Source organism: Piliocolobus tephrosceles, chromosome 21, assembly GCF_002776525.5.
Source record: "Piliocolobus tephrosceles isolate RC106 chromosome 21, ASM277652v3, whole genome shotgun sequence".
NCBI lineage: Eukaryota > Metazoa > Chordata > Mammalia > Primates > Cercopithecidae > Piliocolobus > Piliocolobus tephrosceles.
In genome coordinates, this window is record NC_045454.1 from 43,436,091 (window position 1) to 43,455,499 (window position 19,409).

Genomic DNA, 19,409 nt, shown 5'->3' on the forward strand with positions numbered 1-19,409 from the left:
TGCTGTGATTACAGGCTTGAGCCACCGCGCCCGGCCGATTTCTTTTTGTTTTGAGACAGAGTCTCGCTGTGTCGCCCAGGCTGGAGTGCAGTGGCCGGATCTCAGCTCACTGCAAGCTCCGCCTCCCGGGTTTATGCCATTCTCCTGCCTCAGCCTCCTGAGTAGCTGGGACCACAGGCGCCCACCACCTCGCCCGGCTAGTTTTTTGTATTTTTTAGTGTTGATGGGGTTTCACCATGTTAGCCAGGATGGTCTCGATCTCTTGACCTCGTGATCCGTCCGTCTTGGCCTCCCAAAGTGCTGGGATTACAGGCTTGAGCCACCGCGCCCGGCCTCTTTTTTGTTTTTTGAGACAGAGTCTCACTCTTGTTGCCCAGGCTAGAGTATGGTGGCATGATCTCGGCTCACTGCACCCTCCACCTCCTGGGTTCAAGTGATTCTCCTGCCTCGACCTCCCAAGTATCTGGGATTACAGGCGCCTGCCACCACGCTTGGCTCATTTTTGTATATTTACTAGAGATGGGGTTTTGCCATATTGGCCAGGCTGGTTTAGAACTCCTGACCTCAGGTTGTAGCAGGACGAGCTGCAGACAAAACCCCTCAGACTCCGAGTTTTGGAAGGAAGGGCTTTATTCAGCTGGGAGCATCGGCAAGCTACCATCTTAAAATCTGAGCTCCCTGAGTGCACAATTTCTGTCCCTTTTAAGGGCTCACAACACTAAAGATTTCACATGAAACGGTCGTGATTGATTGAGCAATTTAGGGGGTACGTGACAGGGGCTTCATGCACTGGTAGTCATAGTGAAACAAAACAGAGCAGGGAGTTTCACAGTGTTCTTCCACACAGTGTCTGTAATCTATGGATAACATCAGTTGCTAAGTCATGAGTTGATTTTTAACTACTAGGTTCAGGCCAGGCAGGCCCAAGCCTGGTTTCGGGTCTGGTTTTGGATCTGGTGCCTGGTGCCGGGCTCCCTGCCTTTGGTTTCACTTCCTTGTTTCTTCTTAAAACAGGTACTGAGTATAAAACAATATAAAACAATATGAGAGGGTCTTGCTCTTCCCTCAAGGTGATCCACCTGCCTCAGCCTCTGAAAGTGCTGGGATTACAGGCCTGAGCCATGGCACCCAGCCTAAAAGAAAATACTATTTCTAACACTTACGATTCATTCTTTAACAAGAAAGGAAACTTTGAAGAGGAACTTTACTTTCCACTCTGTACCATTTGGGAAGGCTGCCTGTCTTGTAGGAGTTTATGTGTATTGCCGTGCCATGCTTTGTGTTGTCCCTTCCAAGTGTTGGCCTGAAGTCTTTGTCATAAAGTTTGGACCCTGTGCTAGTACCAGTAATGCACCCCAGGATACTGCTTACCAGCCATGATCCCAGGAAGAGGGGTGATTATCCTGTTCTTCTCCAGGATCTGGAGTCATTTGTTCATGTGAATTGGGCATTTCTTAGTGCACATACAAGTGACTGATTTGAAGAAGGGACCCTGGCAATAGAATTGCGCTCCTCTTTTGTATATTTGCACCAACTACACCTTGCTAGGTGCCTCCTGTGTTGCGATGCTATTCTGGTTTGGTGCTGATGCTCCGTGCCCCTGCCAGCTCCATGGGTTATGGCAGATGCCTTTCATGGAGAATGGCAGCTCATTAAAAAAAATGAATGGAAGAGTACTTGATCCCTCTCCCCCTAAGATACTTGAGCATGTTTCTCAACTTATTTGAGGTTACAAATCTTTTGGGGCCGGGCTTGGTGGCTCATGCCTGTAATCCCAGTACTTTGGGAGATCGAGGCGGGAGGATCACTTGAGGCCAGGAGTTCAAAACCAGTGTGGCCAACATGGCAAAACCCTGTCTCTACAAAAGTACAAAAATTAGCTGGGTGTGGTAGTGCATGCCTGTCATCCCAGCTACTAGGGAGACTGAGGCATGAGAATTGCTTGAACCTGGGAGGTGGAGGTTGCAGTGAGCTGAGATCACACTATTGCCCTCTAGCGTAGGTGACAGAGTGAGACTTTGTCTCTAAAAAAAAAAAAATCTTTCAGTTAATGTTCTTCAGCACCTTTTGTTTTTCTTCTTCTTCTTTTTGAGATGTAGTCTTGCTCTGTCATCCAGGCTGGAGTGCAGTGGTGTGGTCTCATCCTTTTTCTGCATCTGTTGACAAGATCATATGATTCTTATACTTAATTCTGTTAATGCGGTACTAATCACATTGATTTGCATATGTTGAACCATCCATGCATTCCAGGGATAAATCCTACTTGATCATTATGAATGATAATTTTAATGTACCGTTGAATTCAGCTTTCTAGTATTTTGTTGAAGATTTTTGCATCTGTGTACATTCGGGATATTGGCCTGTAAGTTTCTTTGTAGCATCCTTCTTCAGTTTTTTGGAATAATTTCAGAAGGATTGGTTTAGATATTCTTAGATGTCTTATGTAATTCAACCATGAAGCAGTCAAGTCCTTTTGGTGTGTGTTTGATGGGAAGTTTTTAGTTAGTGATTTGGTCTCCTTCTTTGTTATTGGTCTGTTCAGATTTTCTCCTTTTTAGTATTTAGTGTTTGGTAGGTTGTGTGTGTCTAGAAATTTGTACATCTCTGCTAGGTTATCCAGTTTGTTGGCATGTGATTGTTCCAGGTAGTCTTACAATCCTTCGTATTTCTGTAGTTAACAGTTGTAATGTTTCCTCTCTCATATCTGATTTTGAGTGTTCTTTTTTTCTTTCTTTTTGAGAAAAGGTCTTGCTCTTGCCTGTGCTGGAGTGCAGTGCTGCAGTCATGGCTCACTGCAACCTTGACCTCCTGGTCTCAAGTGTTCCTCCCACCTCAGCCTCCTGAGTAGCTGGGACTATAGGTTTGTGCTACCATGCCTACCTGGCTGGCTGGCTGGCTGGCTTTCTTACTTTCTTTGATTCTTTGTTTGTTTGTTTGTTTGTTTTTCTTTCTTTCACTCATTCATTTATTTTTATTATACTTTAAGTTCTAGGGTACATGTGCACAACATGCAGGTTTGTTACATGTGTATACATGTGCCATGTTGGTTTGCTGCACCCATTAACTCGTCATTTACATTAGGTATTTCTCCTAATGCTATCCCTCCCCCATCCCCACACCCCACGACAGGCTCCAGTGTGTGATGTTCCTCACCCTGTGTCCAAGTGTTCTCATTGTTCAGTTCTCACCTATAAGTGAGAACATGCGGTGTTTGGTTTTCTGTCCTTGTGATATTTTGCTGAGAATGATGGTTTCCAGCTGCATCTTTGTCCCTACAAAGGACATGAACTCATCCTTTTTTGTGACTGCATAGTATTCCATAGTGTGTATGTGCCACATTTTCTTAATCCAGTCTGTTACTGATGGACATTTGGGTTGGTTCCAAGTCTTTGCTATTGTGAATAGTGCCGCAGTAAACATACGTGTGCATGTGTGTTCATAGCATCATGATTTATAATCCTTTGGGTATATACCCAATAATGGGATGGCTGGGTCCAATGGTATTTCTAGTTCTAGATCCTTGAGGAATCGCCACACTGTCTTCCACAATGGTTGAACTAGTTTACAGTCCCACCAACAGTGTAGAAGTGTTCCTACTTCTCCACATCCTCTCCACCACCTGTTGTTTCCTGACTTTTTAATGATCGCCATTCTAACTGGTGTGAGATGGTATCTCATTGTGGTTTTAATTTGCATTTCTCTGATGACCAGTGACGATGAGCATTTTTTCATGTGTCTGTTGGCTGCATAAATGTCTTGTTTTGAAAAGTGTGTGTTCATATCCTTTGCCCACTTTTTGATGGGGTTGTTTGATTTTTTTTCTTGTAAATTTGTTTAAGTTCTTTGTAGATTCTGGATATTAGCCCTTTGTCAGATGGGTAGATTGCAAAAATTTTCTCCCATTCTGTAGGTTGCCTGTTCACTCTGATGGTAGTTTCTTTTGCTGTGCAGAAGCTCTTTAGTTTAATTAGATCCCATTTGTCTTTTTTGGCTTTTGTTGCCATTGCTTTTGGTGTTTTAGTCATGAAGTCCTTGCCCATGCCTATGTCCTGAATGGTATTGCCTAAGTTTTCTTCTAGGGTTTTTATGGTTTTAGGTCTAACATTTAAATCTTTAATCCATCCTGAATTAATTTTTGTATAAGGTGTAGGGAAGGGAACTAGTTTCAGCTTTCTACATATGGCTAGCAAATGTTCCCAGCACCATTTATTAAATAGGGAATCCTTTCCCCATTTCTTGTTTTTGTCAGATTTGTCAAAGATCAGGTGGTTGTAGATGGGTGGTGTTATTCTGAGGCCCCCTCCCCTTTTTTTTTTTTTTTTGAGATAAGCTCTGGCTGTACTGCCCAGGTGCAGTGCAGTGGCATGATCTCGGCTCACTGCTGCCTCTCTCTCCTGGGCTCAAGCTATTCTCCTACCTCAGCCTCCTGAATAGCTGGGACTACAGGCATGCACTACCACACCCAACTAATTTTTGTATTTTTTGTAGAGAGGATTTTACTGTGTTGCCTAGGCTGGTCTCAGACTCCTGAGCTCAAGCAATCTGCCCACCTTGGCCTCCCAAAATGCTGAGATTACAGGTGTGAGCCACCATGCCCAGTCCCAGCTATTTTTTAAAACATTTTTTGTATAGATAAGGACCTTGCTATGTTGCTGAGACTGGCCTTGAATTCCTGGGCTCAAGTGATCCTTTTACCTCAGCCTTCCAAAGTGCTGCGATTGCAGGTGTGAACCACTGTGCCCAGCCTTTTTTTTTTTCTCTCTTCAATCCTCAGTCTATCTAAAGGTTTGTTCATCTTTTCAAAAAACTTTTCAATTCCTTTATTTTTTGTGTTGTTTTTCTAGTTTCGTTTATTTCAGTTCTGGTCTTTATTATTTCCTTCCTTCTACTAACTTTGAGCTTAGTTCTTATTGTTCCTCTAAGTCCTCAAGGTGCAGTGTTAGGGTGTTTACTTGTGATTTTCTTTTTTCATATAGGCATTATTGCTATTAATTGCCCTCTTAAATCCTTTGCTTGTTCAGGTGTGTGTTACTTCGTTTCCACTTATTTGTGAATTTTCTAATTTTCTTCCTATTATTGATTTCTATTTTCATACAGCTGTAGTCAGAAAAGATGTTTGATATGATTTTAACCTTCTTAAATTTATTAAGACTTGCTTTGTTGTTGTTGTTTTGTAGCCTAACATATGATCTATCTTGGATAATGTTCTGTGTACACTTGAGAAGAATGTGTATTTTGCTGCTGTTGGATGGAATGTTCTGTGTATGTTGTTAGATTGTTTTGGTCTAAAGTGTAGCTCTAGTCTAATGTTTCTTCATTGATTTTCTGTCTGAATGGTCTGTCCATTGTTGAAAGTAGAGTGTTAAAGTCCCCCATTATTTTATTGCACTCTCTGTCTTCAGATCTATTATTAATTTGCTTTATATATTTATGTGCTCTGTTGTTGTTGGCATATGTAGTCATCCTTTGGAATCTGTGGAGGATTTGTTTCAGGATAAACCTTCCTGTAACCCCTCCCCCACCTATGGATACCAAAATTTAGGCGTGTCCAAGTCTCTTATTAAATGATGTTGTATTTGAAAATCATGTACATCCTCTCATATACTTTAAAACATCTTTAGGTTACTGTAATACTTAAAGTAAATGCTATGTAAATAGTTGTTTTGCCGTATTATTTGGGGAATAATGAGAAGGGAAAATATCTGCACATGCATAATATAGTTGGACCTATGCGTGTTTTTTTTTCTGGATATGTTCAATCTATGGCAGGTTGAATCTACCCTAATAAGTGGAGATGTGGTAACCATGAATTCAGATGGCCAGTTGTATATTTGTAATTATTCTTACTGATGAGTAGATCCCTTTATTATCATATAACGACCTTGGTGTCCTGTTATGGTTTTTGACTTAAAGTTTACTTTGTCTGATACAAGTAATACTTAACCTAGCTGTCTTTTAGTTTCTGTCTGCGTGGAGTGTTTTTTTTCCCCCATCCTTTTGTTTTTAATTTATGTATGTCCTTAAGGGTGAAGTGAGCCCCTTGTAAACAACATATCATTTGTGTCTTTGTTTGTTTTTTTAATCCAGTTGGCCATTCTTTCTTTGAATTGGACAATTTAGTATGTGTGCATTCAGGGTAATCGTTGTAGGGAAGTACCTACCTTGGGAAAAAAGAGCCCAGGCTGGAGAACAGTTGTGTGATCTTGGCGTGATCTTGGCTCACTGCAACTGTTGCCTGCCGGGTTCAAGCGATTCTCCTGCCTCGTTCAAGGAATTCTCATGCCTCAGCCTCCTGAGTAGCTGGGATTACAGGTGCCTGCCATCATGCCTGGCTGATTTTTGTATTTTTAGTAGAGACAAGGTTTCACCGTGCTGGCCATGGCTAGTCTTGAACTTCTGGCCTCAAGTGATCCGCCTGCCTCCACCTCCCAAAGTGCTGGGATTAGTGGCAAGAGGCACTGCACCTGGCTCGTTAAGTTTTCTGGTTGTTTTTTTATATTCTTTGTTTCTTTGTCTATTTTTATGATTAATAATTTTCTCTACTGGTGTACTTTTGATTCTTTAATTTTTTTTATCTTGTGTGTCTGCTATACATTTTTGCTTTGTGCTTACCGTAAGACTTATATGAAGCATCTTATAGCAGGATATTTTAAGCCGATAACTGTGATCACACAATATAACTATACTTTAACTCAACCTCTCCTCATTTTATTTTTTTGATATCATAATTTACATATTTTTATATTGTCTATCCCTTAAATTATTTTAGCTCTTACTGTTTCTAATACTTTTATCTCTTAACCTTCATAGTAAGGATATAATTCTTTTATAAACCACCATTACAGTGTTTGAGTATTCTGAATTTAACTAGGTGCTTATTTTTACCTCAGTTTTGCGCTTTTTTTTCTTGTTACTAATTAGCGTCCTTTTTTTATGCTTGAGAACTCCCTTTAGCATTTCTTGTTAGGTCTGGTGTTGATGAACTGCCTCTGCTTTTGTTTTTCTTTGAAAATCTTCATCTCTTTTCATTCCTGAAGGACAACTTTGCTGGGTATGGTATTCTTCGTGAGCAGTTTTTTTGTTGGTTTGTTTTTCCTGACAGCAGTTTATATATGTCATCCTATTCTCTCCTGGCCTGTAAGGTCTTTGGTGACAGCTCTGCTCATAGCCTTATTGGAACTCCTTCATATGTGATTTGCATCTTTTTTAATGTTTTCATGTTGCTTTCAAGATCCTCACTTTGCTTTTCAGTTTTGACTGTTTGATTATATGTTAGGGTAGCCTTGTTTGGATTGAATGTGATTGGAGATGTTTGCCCTTCCTGAGTATGGATATTTATATATTTTCCTCAGTGTGGAAACATTGTTGTTATTGTTTCTTTAAGTATGTGTTCTCTTTGTTTCTTTCTTGTCTTCTTGCACTCCTGTAACTCAAAAATTTGCTTTTGATGATGTCCCTTGAATCCTGTAATTTTTCTTCATTTTTGTTTTTTCTCCTTTGTGTATTTCTAAATAGTCTGTTTTCAAGTTCAAATAATTTTTTCGTTTCCTTCTGTATACTGTTGATGACCTCAATTGCATTTTTCATTTGATTTGTAAGAACCATAAAGGAAGAAAGGAATAAAAATACAAGCAGAAGTTTTAGGAAAAAGAGAACTCACGAATAATAATAAAAGATGATTTTCTGAGAAGACCCATCAAATAGTCAATGTAGAGCAGAGTCTGATTTTCTATTGCTGCTCTGCATGTTTTTTGCCCTCTTGCAGGAGCAATGGGTAGAGCTCAGAACACTAACTTCAGTGTTTCTACTTGGAACCCTGTTGAAGCAACCAGAGTTGGAAATGAGTTCTGACTTGTTTGTAAAGCCATGACATTCTGGTTCTAATTCTTTATATTCAAAAGTAGAATAGCACATTTTAAGTAAGCCAGATATCAATTTCCAGAGTCCTTTATATGGCGGTCGTTATAGGGGAGTAACAACAACCACAGAGGATTAGACTTAGGGACAAACTTGACTGTATTCAAGTCCTGGTTCACCACCTCCTAAGTAGATGATATTAGAAGAGTCATTTGTGTTTTCTGAATTTAGATTTTTTCCAGCACTAAATAGGGATATTGTTCAGATAAGTGAGCATATATAAATATGTGTATATATATATGTAATGTCTAACATATAACAGTCCCTAATAAATGGCAGTTGGTGTTATTAATACTCATTTTATACAGTACATATACCATTTCTAGTGGGTTTCACACATATCACCAGCAGTAAATATTTAATGTAAAGTATTTAATGACTTAGATTTCTAAGCTACCCTGACATGTCCTTGGAATTACAAAAAAGTGTGTCCAGACATATTTCACTGCCAGCCTCACAGGATACAAGCCATGGATTTGTCCTATGGTAAGTTTTTCCAAAAATCTGCTTTAGGTACCCATATTAGTCTGTTCTCGCTGCTGTGAAAAAATACATCAGACTGGATAATTATAAAGAAAAGAGGTTTAATTGACTCACAGTTCCGCATGGCTGGGGAGCCCTCAGGAAACTTACATCAATGGCAGAAGGCACCTCTTCACAGGGTGGCAGGAGAGAGAATGGGTGCAAGCCGGGGAAATGCCAGATACTTGTAAAACCATCAAATTGGCTGGGTGCGGTGGCTCACATCTGTAATCCCAGCACTTTGAGAGGCTGAGGCGGGTGGATCATGAGGTCAGGAGTTCGGAACCAGCCTGACCAACATGGTGTGAAACCCCGTATCTACTAAAATTACAAAAGTTAGCCAGGTGTGGTGGCACGCGCCTGTAATCCCAGCTACTCAGGAGGCTGAGGCAGGAGAATTGCTTGAACCTGGGAGGCGGAGGTTGCAGTGAGCTGAGATCACGCCATTGCACTCCAGCCTGGGCGACAGAGCAAGACTGTGTTTCAAAAAAAAAAACCAAAAAACAAAAAAGATCCACCATTAGATCTTGTGAGACTCGCTCATTATCATGAAAATAGCATGGGGGAAGCTGCCCCCATGATTCAGTTACCTCCACCTGGTTCTGCCCTTGACATGGGGGATTATTACGATTCAAGATGAGATTTGGGTGGGGACACAGAGCCACACCATATCAGTACCCCATGCAGAATATAGAGTCCAGTACTCTAGGCCTTAGTATTCACGCTAGTAGTTGCTTTCTGAGGTGTTGAAGTGGGCCAGAGAGGGCTATTGTGTAAGTTAGCCCCCTTATGTGTGTGCTTTGAGAAGAGGTGCTGCATAATCTCATTTGTGAGTTATATCACCATGGGCACAAAAATACATTTCTCGTCCTAAGTTTCTTTACCTGGCCGGGTATGGTGGATCACGCCTGTAATCACAGCACTTTGGGAGGCCAAGGTGGGCGGATCACGAGGTCAGGAGATCGAGACCATCCTGGGTAACACAGTGAAACCCCGTGTCTACTAAAACTATTAAAAATTAGCCAGTTGTGGCAGCAGGCACCTGTAGTCCCAGCTACTTGGGAGGCTGAGGCAGGAGAATGGCGTGAACCCAGGAGCTTGCAGTGAGCCAAGATCACGCCACTGCACTCCAGCCTGGGTGACAGAGTGAGACCCTGTCTCCAAAAAAAAAAAAAAAGTTTCTTTACCTGTACAATGAGGATATTATACTTTTACTTATGACAGCTTGGCTCACAATTCCTTTTTCTCGCTCTAGGTGAGACAGAACTGCAGTGGTATTTTATGAATATAGTGTATATTTGTGTGAGTTTGTATGAATTATAAGAGAATTTCGAACCAGGATGGAACAACTTCCATGCATGCGAATGTTGGAACTGTGATTATGTCTGGTTCTTATGCCTTCTTTCTCTTCCAGGAGGTCTTCTTTATAGGAACCCAATCTGCCTTCATGAAGAAAAGACAGAGGCAGAAAGGAAGATGGCTTACTTCTTGACAAATAGTTATCAGGTATGCAGAAAGTGTATACTTTCACAAAATGACATACGTGCATCACCAGTAAACACATTTCCTTCTAGGCAGATGTATCTCCAGAGCTTCTTTAAGTAAATAAAGACTCACTCAAGCATTGAGTCACTTGTTGAATTTCCCCAGGGAGTGGAGGTTCTCATACTGGTAACCCTTTTCAAGGTAATCCTTGGAAAACATTTCAGCATTTCAGTAATTGTTAATTAATTTCGTCCCTTATGGTGCCAGATATATGTTTCTTATTTTGCTGAGTGGTGTGGCAGATGGAAAGGAAGATGAAAGCATCCTCTACTCAAAGGCTAATCCTGGCCAGGCGCAGTGGCTCACACCTGTAATCTCAGCACTTTGGGAGGCTGAGAAGTGGCATTATCGCTTGATCTTAGGAATTTGAGACCAGCCTGGGCACATAGTGAGACATCGTCTCTATAAAATAAATAAATAAATAAATAGCCAGGCATGGTGGTGCATGGCTATAGTCCTAGCTACTTGGGAGGCTGAGGCAGGATGATCACTTGAGTCCAGTAAGTCAAGGCTGCAGTGAACTATGATCGCACCACTGCACTCCAGCCTGTGTGACAGAGCAAGACCCTGCTTCCAAAAAAAAAAAAAGGCTAATCATTCATCACTGTTTATCAAGTATATGATGCAGTGTACTCTGGGGTATCTTTTAGTAGAGGGAAATAAGATGAGAAAGCACTCACAGTCTGCTTGTGATGAGAAGTTCATGTTTGAGATGTGCCATTAAAGCCATACAACTGGAATTGATAAGTAGTGAATCAGCAAGGATAGAGAGAGGAATACCTGAGATTTACCTGGAATTATTAAGCTTTGGGTAGATAATGAGAGACCTGACAACTCTTTATAGGCATTGGGGTCTGTTAACTGATTCTTCAGTGAACATTGGTTGATCTGTTACTGGACTCCATGTTACAAACATGATCTGTTACTTGGCTGAAGTCAGCATGTATGTGATGGTTTAGGACTTGGTGATCTTTGAGGATACAACTGTGGACTTCACCCAGGAGGAGTGGACTTTACTGGACCCAGTTCAGAGAAACTTATACAGAGATGTGATGCTGGAGAATTATGAGAACGTGGCCAAAGTAGGTAAGACTGCCATCATTTTATGTAGCCTCTTAGGGAAGAGATATACATTGTGTACTTGCCGTGTTCCAGAATTGGTTTGTTCAACACTGAATTCACCAGAGACATTGTCCCTGCCAGGTCTTAATTACTGTGGTCGTTTTCAAAGTGTGGTCCAGTTTCAACAGCATCACTGTTACTCCCTTAGAAATGTACAGTCTTAGTCTCTGCCTTTGACCTACTGAATCAGAAACTCTCCACTTGGATTATCATCTGTGTTTTAACTATCCTTCCACATCAATTTGACACACTATAATATTAAGAATCACTGGTGTAGTTTTATCTCCAAGTATACAAGGATTTCTTTGTTTCACTTTGTTTTTTTTCTTCATTCAGGAGTTTGACAACATACCTTATTTCTGTGACTGAAAGGTTATTGCTTTGTAAATGTGTACATAAGCATGGATTTGCATTTCAGAGGTTAGAGATAGCCAATTTTTGGGACCCAGAAAGAAGAGATATTTTCAGTTTTAGTCCATTTGAAATAATTTCACTGCTTTCTCTAAGAACTATAGTTCTATAATATAAGGTTTATCATCTCTTGCATGAGCCTCTTCCATTAATTTTTTTTTGAGATGGAATTTTGCTCTTGTTGCCCAGGATGGAATGCAGTGGCATGATCTCAACTCACTGCAACCTCTGTCTCTCAGGTTCAAGCGATTCTCCTGCTTCAGCCTCCCAAGTAGCTGGGATTATAGGCACACGCCATCACACCCAGCTAATTTTTGTATTTTTAGTAGAGACGGGGGTTTCACCATCTTAGGCTGGTCTTGAACGCCTGACCTCAGGTAATCCACCCACTTCAGCCTCCCAAAGTGCTGAGATTACAGGCATGAGCCACTGTGCCTGGCCTGCCTTCCATTAATGTATCATGTCTTCTTGTAAAGGATTTCAGCTCCTTAAACCCAGTGTGATCTCTTGGTTGGAAGAAGAAGAGTTGAGGACCTTGCAGCAAGGAGTTCTCCAAGGTGCGTATCTGTGAAGAACAACCTTATGAAGAACCTTGGTTAGTGAGAAATTCAATATGGTTGGAAGCTGTGTTAGTCTGTTCTTGTGTTGCAAGAAAGAAATACCTGAGACTGGGTAATTTATAAAGAAAATAGGTTTATTTTGGCTCACGATTCTGCAGGCTCTACAGAAAGCATGGTTCTGACATCTGCTTCAGGTGAGAGCCTCAGAAACCTTACAATCATGGCAGAAGGCAAAGGAGGAGCCCACAAATTACATGATGAAAAAGGGGGTAAAAGAGAAGTTGGGGGTGGTGTCACAGTCTTTTAAACCAGCGGTCCCCAACTTTTTTGGCATCAGGGACCAGTTTTGTGGAAGACAATTTTTCTACAGACCAGGTGGCAGGGAGATTATTTCAGGATGATTCAGGTGCATTACATTTATTGTGCACTTTATTTCTACTATTATTACACTGTAATAAAGAAATAATTATACAACTCACCATAATGTAGAATCAATGGGAACCCTGAGGTTGTTTTCCTGTAACCAGATGGTCCCATTTGGGGATCTGGGGGTGATGGGAGACAGCGACAGATCATCAGGCATTAGATTCTCAAAAGGAGCACGCAAGCTAAATCCCTCGCATGCACAGTTCATGATAGTGTTTGCTTTTCTGTGAGAATCTAATGCTGCCGCTGATCTGACAAGAAGTGGAGCTCAGGAGGCAATTAGGATGGAGAGCAGCTATAAATACAAATGAAACTTCACTTGCTCCCCTGCCACTCACCTCCTGTGGTATGGCCTGGTTCTGGTCCATGGCCCCGGAGTTGGAGACTCCTGTTTTAAACTACCAGGTCTCACATGAACTCAGAACAAGAACTCACTTATTACTCCGAGGATGTCACAGCCATTCATGAAGGATCTGCCCCCATGATCCAAGAATCTCCTTCCTACCAGGCCCCACCTCCAGTATTTGGTGTTACATTTCCATATGAGATTTGGAGGGAACTAACATTCAAACCATCAGAAACATAATGAGGGAACTTTTCAAGATGTACCTTCTCTCACAAGGTTAAGGCCATTTATCTCAGAAGTTGCACCTTCTCTCACAAGGTTAAGGCCATTTATCTCAGAAGTTAGAAAATATTCAATTTCTGATACTCTTTAAATTTCCATCTCTTCCAACCTTGTATGATCTTATGAAACTATATATTTTGTTTTCCAAGTTCTTTGAACTATGGCCTTGGTCCAGATCTTTCCTACTGTTCTGATAACATTTTCTGTTTGACATTAGTTTTAAATTTAAATGAGTCAATTTGTAGCAAATTAGCTAAAATTTTGACCCTTTATTCTTATTGCCAAATTTTTGACATAGTCTAAATGTTCAAATTTAACTTTCTTTTTTTCTTATTATTTTAAAAACAAATATGAATGAGGCCTATAATTTTTAACTCTCTCATTTTACCTTTTTTTTTTTTAAACCCTCAGTTTATGTTTTTGTTTAATTTCAGACTGGGCAATAAAACATCAAACCAGTGTTTCAGCACTGCAGCAGGATTTTTGGAAAATACAAATTTCTAATGGGATACAAACGGTAATGTTAAGAAAGGGTATTTCTTATTTTTCACACTCAGAATATTGATACTTCCAATGTATGTAGAAAATAAGCATAAAAGATAATTGAGAGAAATAGCATTCACTCAAGAGGGAGCAATGTCTCTGGAGAGATATTCTGATAATGATGAATTTGGGGAGATCCAAACTTAGTGTGAAAGTTGTATCCTTCTAAAATTGGAGTAATGATACCAACAAAGACTCATTTTCTTGTAGGTAGACCTGTCTCTATTGTTCCTTAAAGCAAATATAGACCCTAGTTGAATTTTCCCCAGAAAGTCATACCTCTCATATTGGTGAGGAGTTACCCTGAAAATTATCTCAGTATTTTTGAGGAGTTACCCTGAAAATTATCTCAGTATTTTTGTAGTTGTGAATTAATGTTCATTTTCCTGGTGCCAACCATGTATTTATTTTTCTGGGTGCCAGGACAGATGGTAAGGTGTATGAAAGTGTTCTGTTCTTAAGGAATTTTTCCATGTCATCATTTATCAAGTGTTTGTCATGTGCTCAGGAGTGTATTGCAGTAGAGAGGAATCAAATGAGAAGAGCTCCCAGTCTAGTTGTGGTTGATAAGTTTACATTAAGAGGTTCTGTTACAGCCATGTTATTGGAGGAAATTGACAGTGAGTGAATGTGGATAGAAGAGATCCTAGGGCCATTGAACCTTGGGGTGTAGATAGTGGGACCACTCGGTACCCTGTACAGGGATTGGATCCTCTTTCTTCATTCTTCAGCCAACATTGGTGGAGATGTTACTTGGCTCAAATCAGCATGTGTCTGATGGTTTAGGACCTGGTAACCTTTGACAGTGTGGCTGTGGAGTTCACCCAGGAAGAATGGACTTTACTGGACCCAACTCAGAGAAACCTGTATAGTGATGTGATGCTGGAAAACTATAAGAACCTGTCCTCAGTAGGTAAGCCTGGCATCATCCCTTGTAGCCTCTTCTGGAACAAGATACAAATTATGTACTTACTGTGCTCTAGGATTAGTGATGTCAAATCTGAATACAGTGGGATATATACACATTGAAAAAAATTTTTTTTCATGAATAACATAGGAAATAACAGACAGTTCCTGTGTAGTGGGTTTTAATCTTGTGTGGTAGTTTGCATCGGTAGCATCACCATCACTCTCTTAGACATGTGCACTCTCAGACTCCACCTTTGATGTACTAAATCAGAAAGTTTGCTGTTGGGGCCCTGTCTTCAGATGAGTAATTCACTCTAAAGTTCAGAACTACTGCTATGGGAGTTTTCCCAGGAGAATCAAGATCTCTCTTTGAGCTTCCATTAGTTTCTATTTTGTTAAAGGTTTTAGTGGTTTTTAAAATTTGTATTTAATATTTGCCATTTAGAAAGAAAAAGTGCAGCTGACTGCTAGTGCTCACTTCTTGGGACAAACAGGAAATGGGTTAAGCTTGAATGTGAATTTCAGGGGTCAGAGATAACCAGTGTCTTCAGAGAACAGAAAGATGGGATATATGCAATTTAAGTGCTTTTCACTGCTTTAATTAGAAACGTAGGCCCTATTTCATGGAAAAGTTTGCCATTTCTTGCATGAGCCTCTTCCATTGGTGTATCTTTCCCTGTGTACAGGTTACCAGCTCTTCAAACCCAGTCTGATCTCTTGGCTGGAGGAAGAGGAAGAGTTGAGCACATTGCCAAGAGTTCTCCAAGGTGAGTGTTTGTGAAGAACAGCCCTGGTCCATGAGAAGTTCTCAGTATGTTTGGAAGCATAATGAAGTTTTAAAAGATGTCCTTTGAATCAGAAGGCTGAGTCCACTGGGCTTGGATGTTTTGGGATATCTTAACGTTTCATCCTCCATTGCTTTGCCTCAATCCAGACTCCCCTGTTATCTAACAAATGACCTTCTTTATGTTTATGGTTTAATGCTTTTGTTCTAATTTTTCTTACTTTTCCTTCCCTGATAGTACTGTTTCTGTTCACTATTGTGTTTAATTTTCATAGAATAAGTTGTTTTAAAAACTACTAAAACTTGACCCCATATGATTGCCAAATTTTAGACATATATAAATTGCTCAAATCTATCTGCTTTTTATTTAACCTACCATTTCATGTGTAAACTCTCATATATATTTTTCTCTTTTATTTCAGAATGGAAAATGTGCCTGAAAACCAAGGGGCCAGCCCTTTGGCAAGATAATTTTTGTTTAAAAACATCAAATGGGATACAATTGGTAAGATTAACAAAATAACTATTTTTCACATTCAGAGAAGATTGACATTGCATTGTAGAAATCAGCAGAAATGGCCAGGCATGGTGGCTTATGCCTCTAATCCCAGCACTTTGGGAGGCCAAGGCAGGCGGATCACGAGGTCAGGAGTTTGAGACCAGCCTGGCCAATATGGTGAAACCCCTTCTCTACTAAAAATACAAAAATTAGCTGGGCGTAGTGATGTGTGCCTGTAGTCCCAGCTACTCGGGAGGCTGAGGCAGAAGAATCGCTTGAACCCAGAAGGTGGAGGTTGCAGTGAGCCGAGATCACGCCACTGCACACTCAGGCCTGGGCAACAGAGTGAGACCCCATCTCAAAAAAAGAGAGAAAGAAAGAAATCAGCAGAAATGATAGATAATTTAGAGACTTGGCATTCACCCAATTCACCTGTGGGAGATATATCTGGAGAGAGATCCCATATCTAGTGTGAAGGTTGGTACTTAAGACTTCCCATGAATGTTCATTGTGACATGTATAACTAGACATTTGAGTTTTTAAAATAACTTCATGAAAAGCTATAGGAATCTTTCCAAGGTTAGAGCAGATGGCATAGGATTCTTACAGTAGGGTTCCATTATTCAAGTTGAAGGAAATCCAAAGGGTAGGAATTACATGCATGTTATAAAAGTGGCAAAATAATAATTACCATGTTTCTTAGATGAGTGGTATCTATTAATAAGTCTGCTGAAATGCTTCCTGTATTGTTCATTCCTGTGTTAACAGGCAAGAAACCAAAATGGAGAGGAACTCTGTGACTGTAAGCAATGTGGAGATGTCCTCTGTAAACATTCATGCCTTAAGACCAACGTGAGTACTCAAAATAGAGAGAACACGTCTGAATGTATTCAGTATGCAAAAGACCTCCTTTCTCTGTACAATAAAACTTCTACCATAAGGAAAGTTTCTGTGTTCAGTAAGCATGGAAAATCTTTCAGCCTGATTTTAAATGTTCAGGTCCAGAGAAAGTGTACACAAGACAAATCCTTTGAATGCATTGACTGTGGGAACGGCTTGGTTCATCAGTCACACCGTGAAGCACACAGGAAAACTCAGAGTGGAGAAAAACTCTATGAATGGAAGCAATGTGGGGAAACATTTACTCACTCCACAAGCCATGCTGTAAATGTTGAAACACACATTATTAAAAACCCCTGTGAATGTAAGGAATGTGGAAAAGATTTTAGATATCCTACCCACCTTAATAATCACGTGCAAACCCACATTGGGATAAAACCTTATAAATGTAAGCACTGTGGCAAAACCTTCACTGTGCCATCAGGCTTTCTTGAACACGTACGAACTCACACTGGAGAGAAGCCCTATGGGTGTAAGGAATGTGGTAAAGCCTTTGGTACATCTGCAGGCCTTATTGAACATATAAGATGTCACGCCAGAGAGAAAACCTTTAAATGTGACCACTGTGGGAAGGCCTTTATTTCTTACCCATCTCTTTTTGGACATTTGAGAGTTCATAATGGAGAGAAGCCATATGAGCATAAGGAATATGGGAAGGCCTTTGGTACATCCTCAGGTGTTATTGAAGATAGAAGAAGTAACACAGGACAGAAACGCTTTGATTGTGACCAGTGTGGGAAAGTCTTTGTTTCTTTCGCATCTCTTTTTGCTCATTTGAGAACTCACACTGGAGAGAAACCCTTTAAGTGTTACAAATGTGGGAAACCATTTACCTCTTCTGCCTATCTTCGTATTCACATGCAAACTCACACAGAAGAGAGACTCTATCAGTGTAAGAAATGTGGGAAAACTTTCGCTAAGTGCTCATATCTTACCAAACATTTACGAACACATGCTGGAGAGAAACCCTATGAATGTATGAAATGTGGGAAAGCCTTCACTGAGCGCTCATACCTTACTAAACATTTACGAAGACACAGTGGAGAGAAGCCATATGAATGTAAGAAATGTGGAAAAGCCTTCACAGAACGCTCAGACCTTACTAAGCATTTACGAAGAAGACACACTGGAGACAAGCCCTATGAATATAAGGAGTGTGGGAAAGCCTTTGTTGTCTCCTCCAGTCTAGTTGATCATTTAAGAACTCACACTGGATATAAACCCTATAAATGTAATGCATGTGAAAAAGCTTACAGTAGATCTTGTGTACTAACTCAACACTTAAAAACTCATGCTGCAGAGAAGACCTCTGAATGTAACACATGTGGAAAATCCTTTCGAAATTCCTTATGCTTTCATGATCGCTTAAGAACTCGCACCGAAATAAAGCCCTATAAATGTAAGGACTGTGGAAAAGTCTTCACTTGTCATTCAGATCTTACTAATCATGTGCGAATTCACACTGGAGAGAAGCCCTATAAATGTAAGGAATGTGGGAAGGCCTTCCGTACATCCTCAGGACGTATTCAACATTTAAGAACTCATATGGGAGAGAAATCCTTTGAATGTGACCAGTGTGGGAAAGCCTTTGCTTCTTTCTCAGCTTGTATTGCACATTTGAAAATACACTAGAGAGAAGCCCTATGGATGTGAAGAATGTGGAAAAACCGTTGCTGTTTCCTCAAGCCTAACTGAACATGTAAAAATTCACAGGAGAGAGTAACACTGTCAGTGTAAGGAATGTGAGCCTAAACACTTGAATCTTTCTAGACATGTACAACCTCACACTGTAGAGAAACCCTATAAATGTAAGGGGTGTGGGAAAACATAGTTCTTCTCTCTCTTTTTTTTTTCCGATGAGTCTCGCTTTGTCACCCAGGCTGGAGTGCAGTGGCGTGATTCTTGGCTCACTGCAACCTCCGCCTCCTAAGTTCAAGCGATTCTCCTGCTTTAGCCTCCCGAGTAGCTGGGATTACAGGCATGCACCACCACACCTGACTAATTTTTTATATTTTTGGTAGAGACAGAATTTCACCATGTTGGCCAAGCTGGTCTAGAACTCCTGACCTCACTTTGGATCATGTGCTTCGGCCTCCCAAAATGCTGGGATTACAGGCCTGAGTAACTGCACCTGGCATTCTCATCTTACTGAACATGTAAAAACACCATGGAGAGAAACCTTTTTTTTTTTTTTTTTTTTTTTTTTGAGATGAAGTCTCGCAGCCAGGCTGGAGTGAAGTGGTGTGATCTTGGCTCACCGCAACCTCCGCCTCCCGGGTTCAAGCCATTCTCCTGCCTCAGCCTCCCGAGTAGCTAGGATTATAGGTACACACTACTGCACCTGGCTGATTTTTTGTATTTTTAGTAGAGATGGGGTTTCAACATGTTGGCCAAGCTGGTCTTGAACTCCTGACCTCAGGTAATCTGCCCACCTTGGCATCCCAAAGTGGTAGAATTACAGGTGTGAGCCACTGTGCCTGCCAAGAAACCCATTTTATGTAAGGAATGAGGAAAATCCTTTTGGAAGTGCATGTGCCTTAATAGTCACATTGTAATTCACACTGGTGAGAAAACATCAATGGAAGCACTGTGTCAAAGTGCTCATTTGTCCCTGTTCACTTCAAAGATAGGAAAGACCTTACA

The 19,409-nt window shown here is 40.6% G+C and overlaps 1 protein-coding gene across 1 annotated transcript in view; it reads left to right on the forward strand.

Moving 5' to 3' along the window:
- ZNF560 (zinc finger protein 560) overlaps positions 1-18,452 on the forward strand; it is a 36,470-nt gene extending 18,018 nt beyond the window's left edge. Inside the window, exons 3-10 of the mRNA XM_023197472.2 lie at positions 9,854-9,945; positions 10,944-11,070; positions 11,994-12,074; positions 13,566-13,648; positions 14,461-14,587; positions 15,270-15,350; positions 15,790-15,872; positions 16,635-18,452. Of these exons, the coding sequence (XP_023053240.1) occupies positions 9,916-9,945; positions 10,944-11,070; positions 11,994-12,074; positions 13,566-13,648; positions 14,461-14,587; positions 15,270-15,350; positions 15,790-15,872; positions 16,635-18,398 (2,376 nt within the window). The 5' untranslated portion in view covers positions 9,854-9,915 and the 3' untranslated portion in view covers positions 18,399-18,452. The remainder of the gene's footprint in view (positions 1-9,853; positions 9,946-10,943; positions 11,071-11,993; positions 12,075-13,565; positions 13,649-14,460; positions 14,588-15,269; positions 15,351-15,789; positions 15,873-16,634) is intronic.
- The last annotated feature ends 957 nt before the right edge of the window (positions 18,453-19,409 follow it).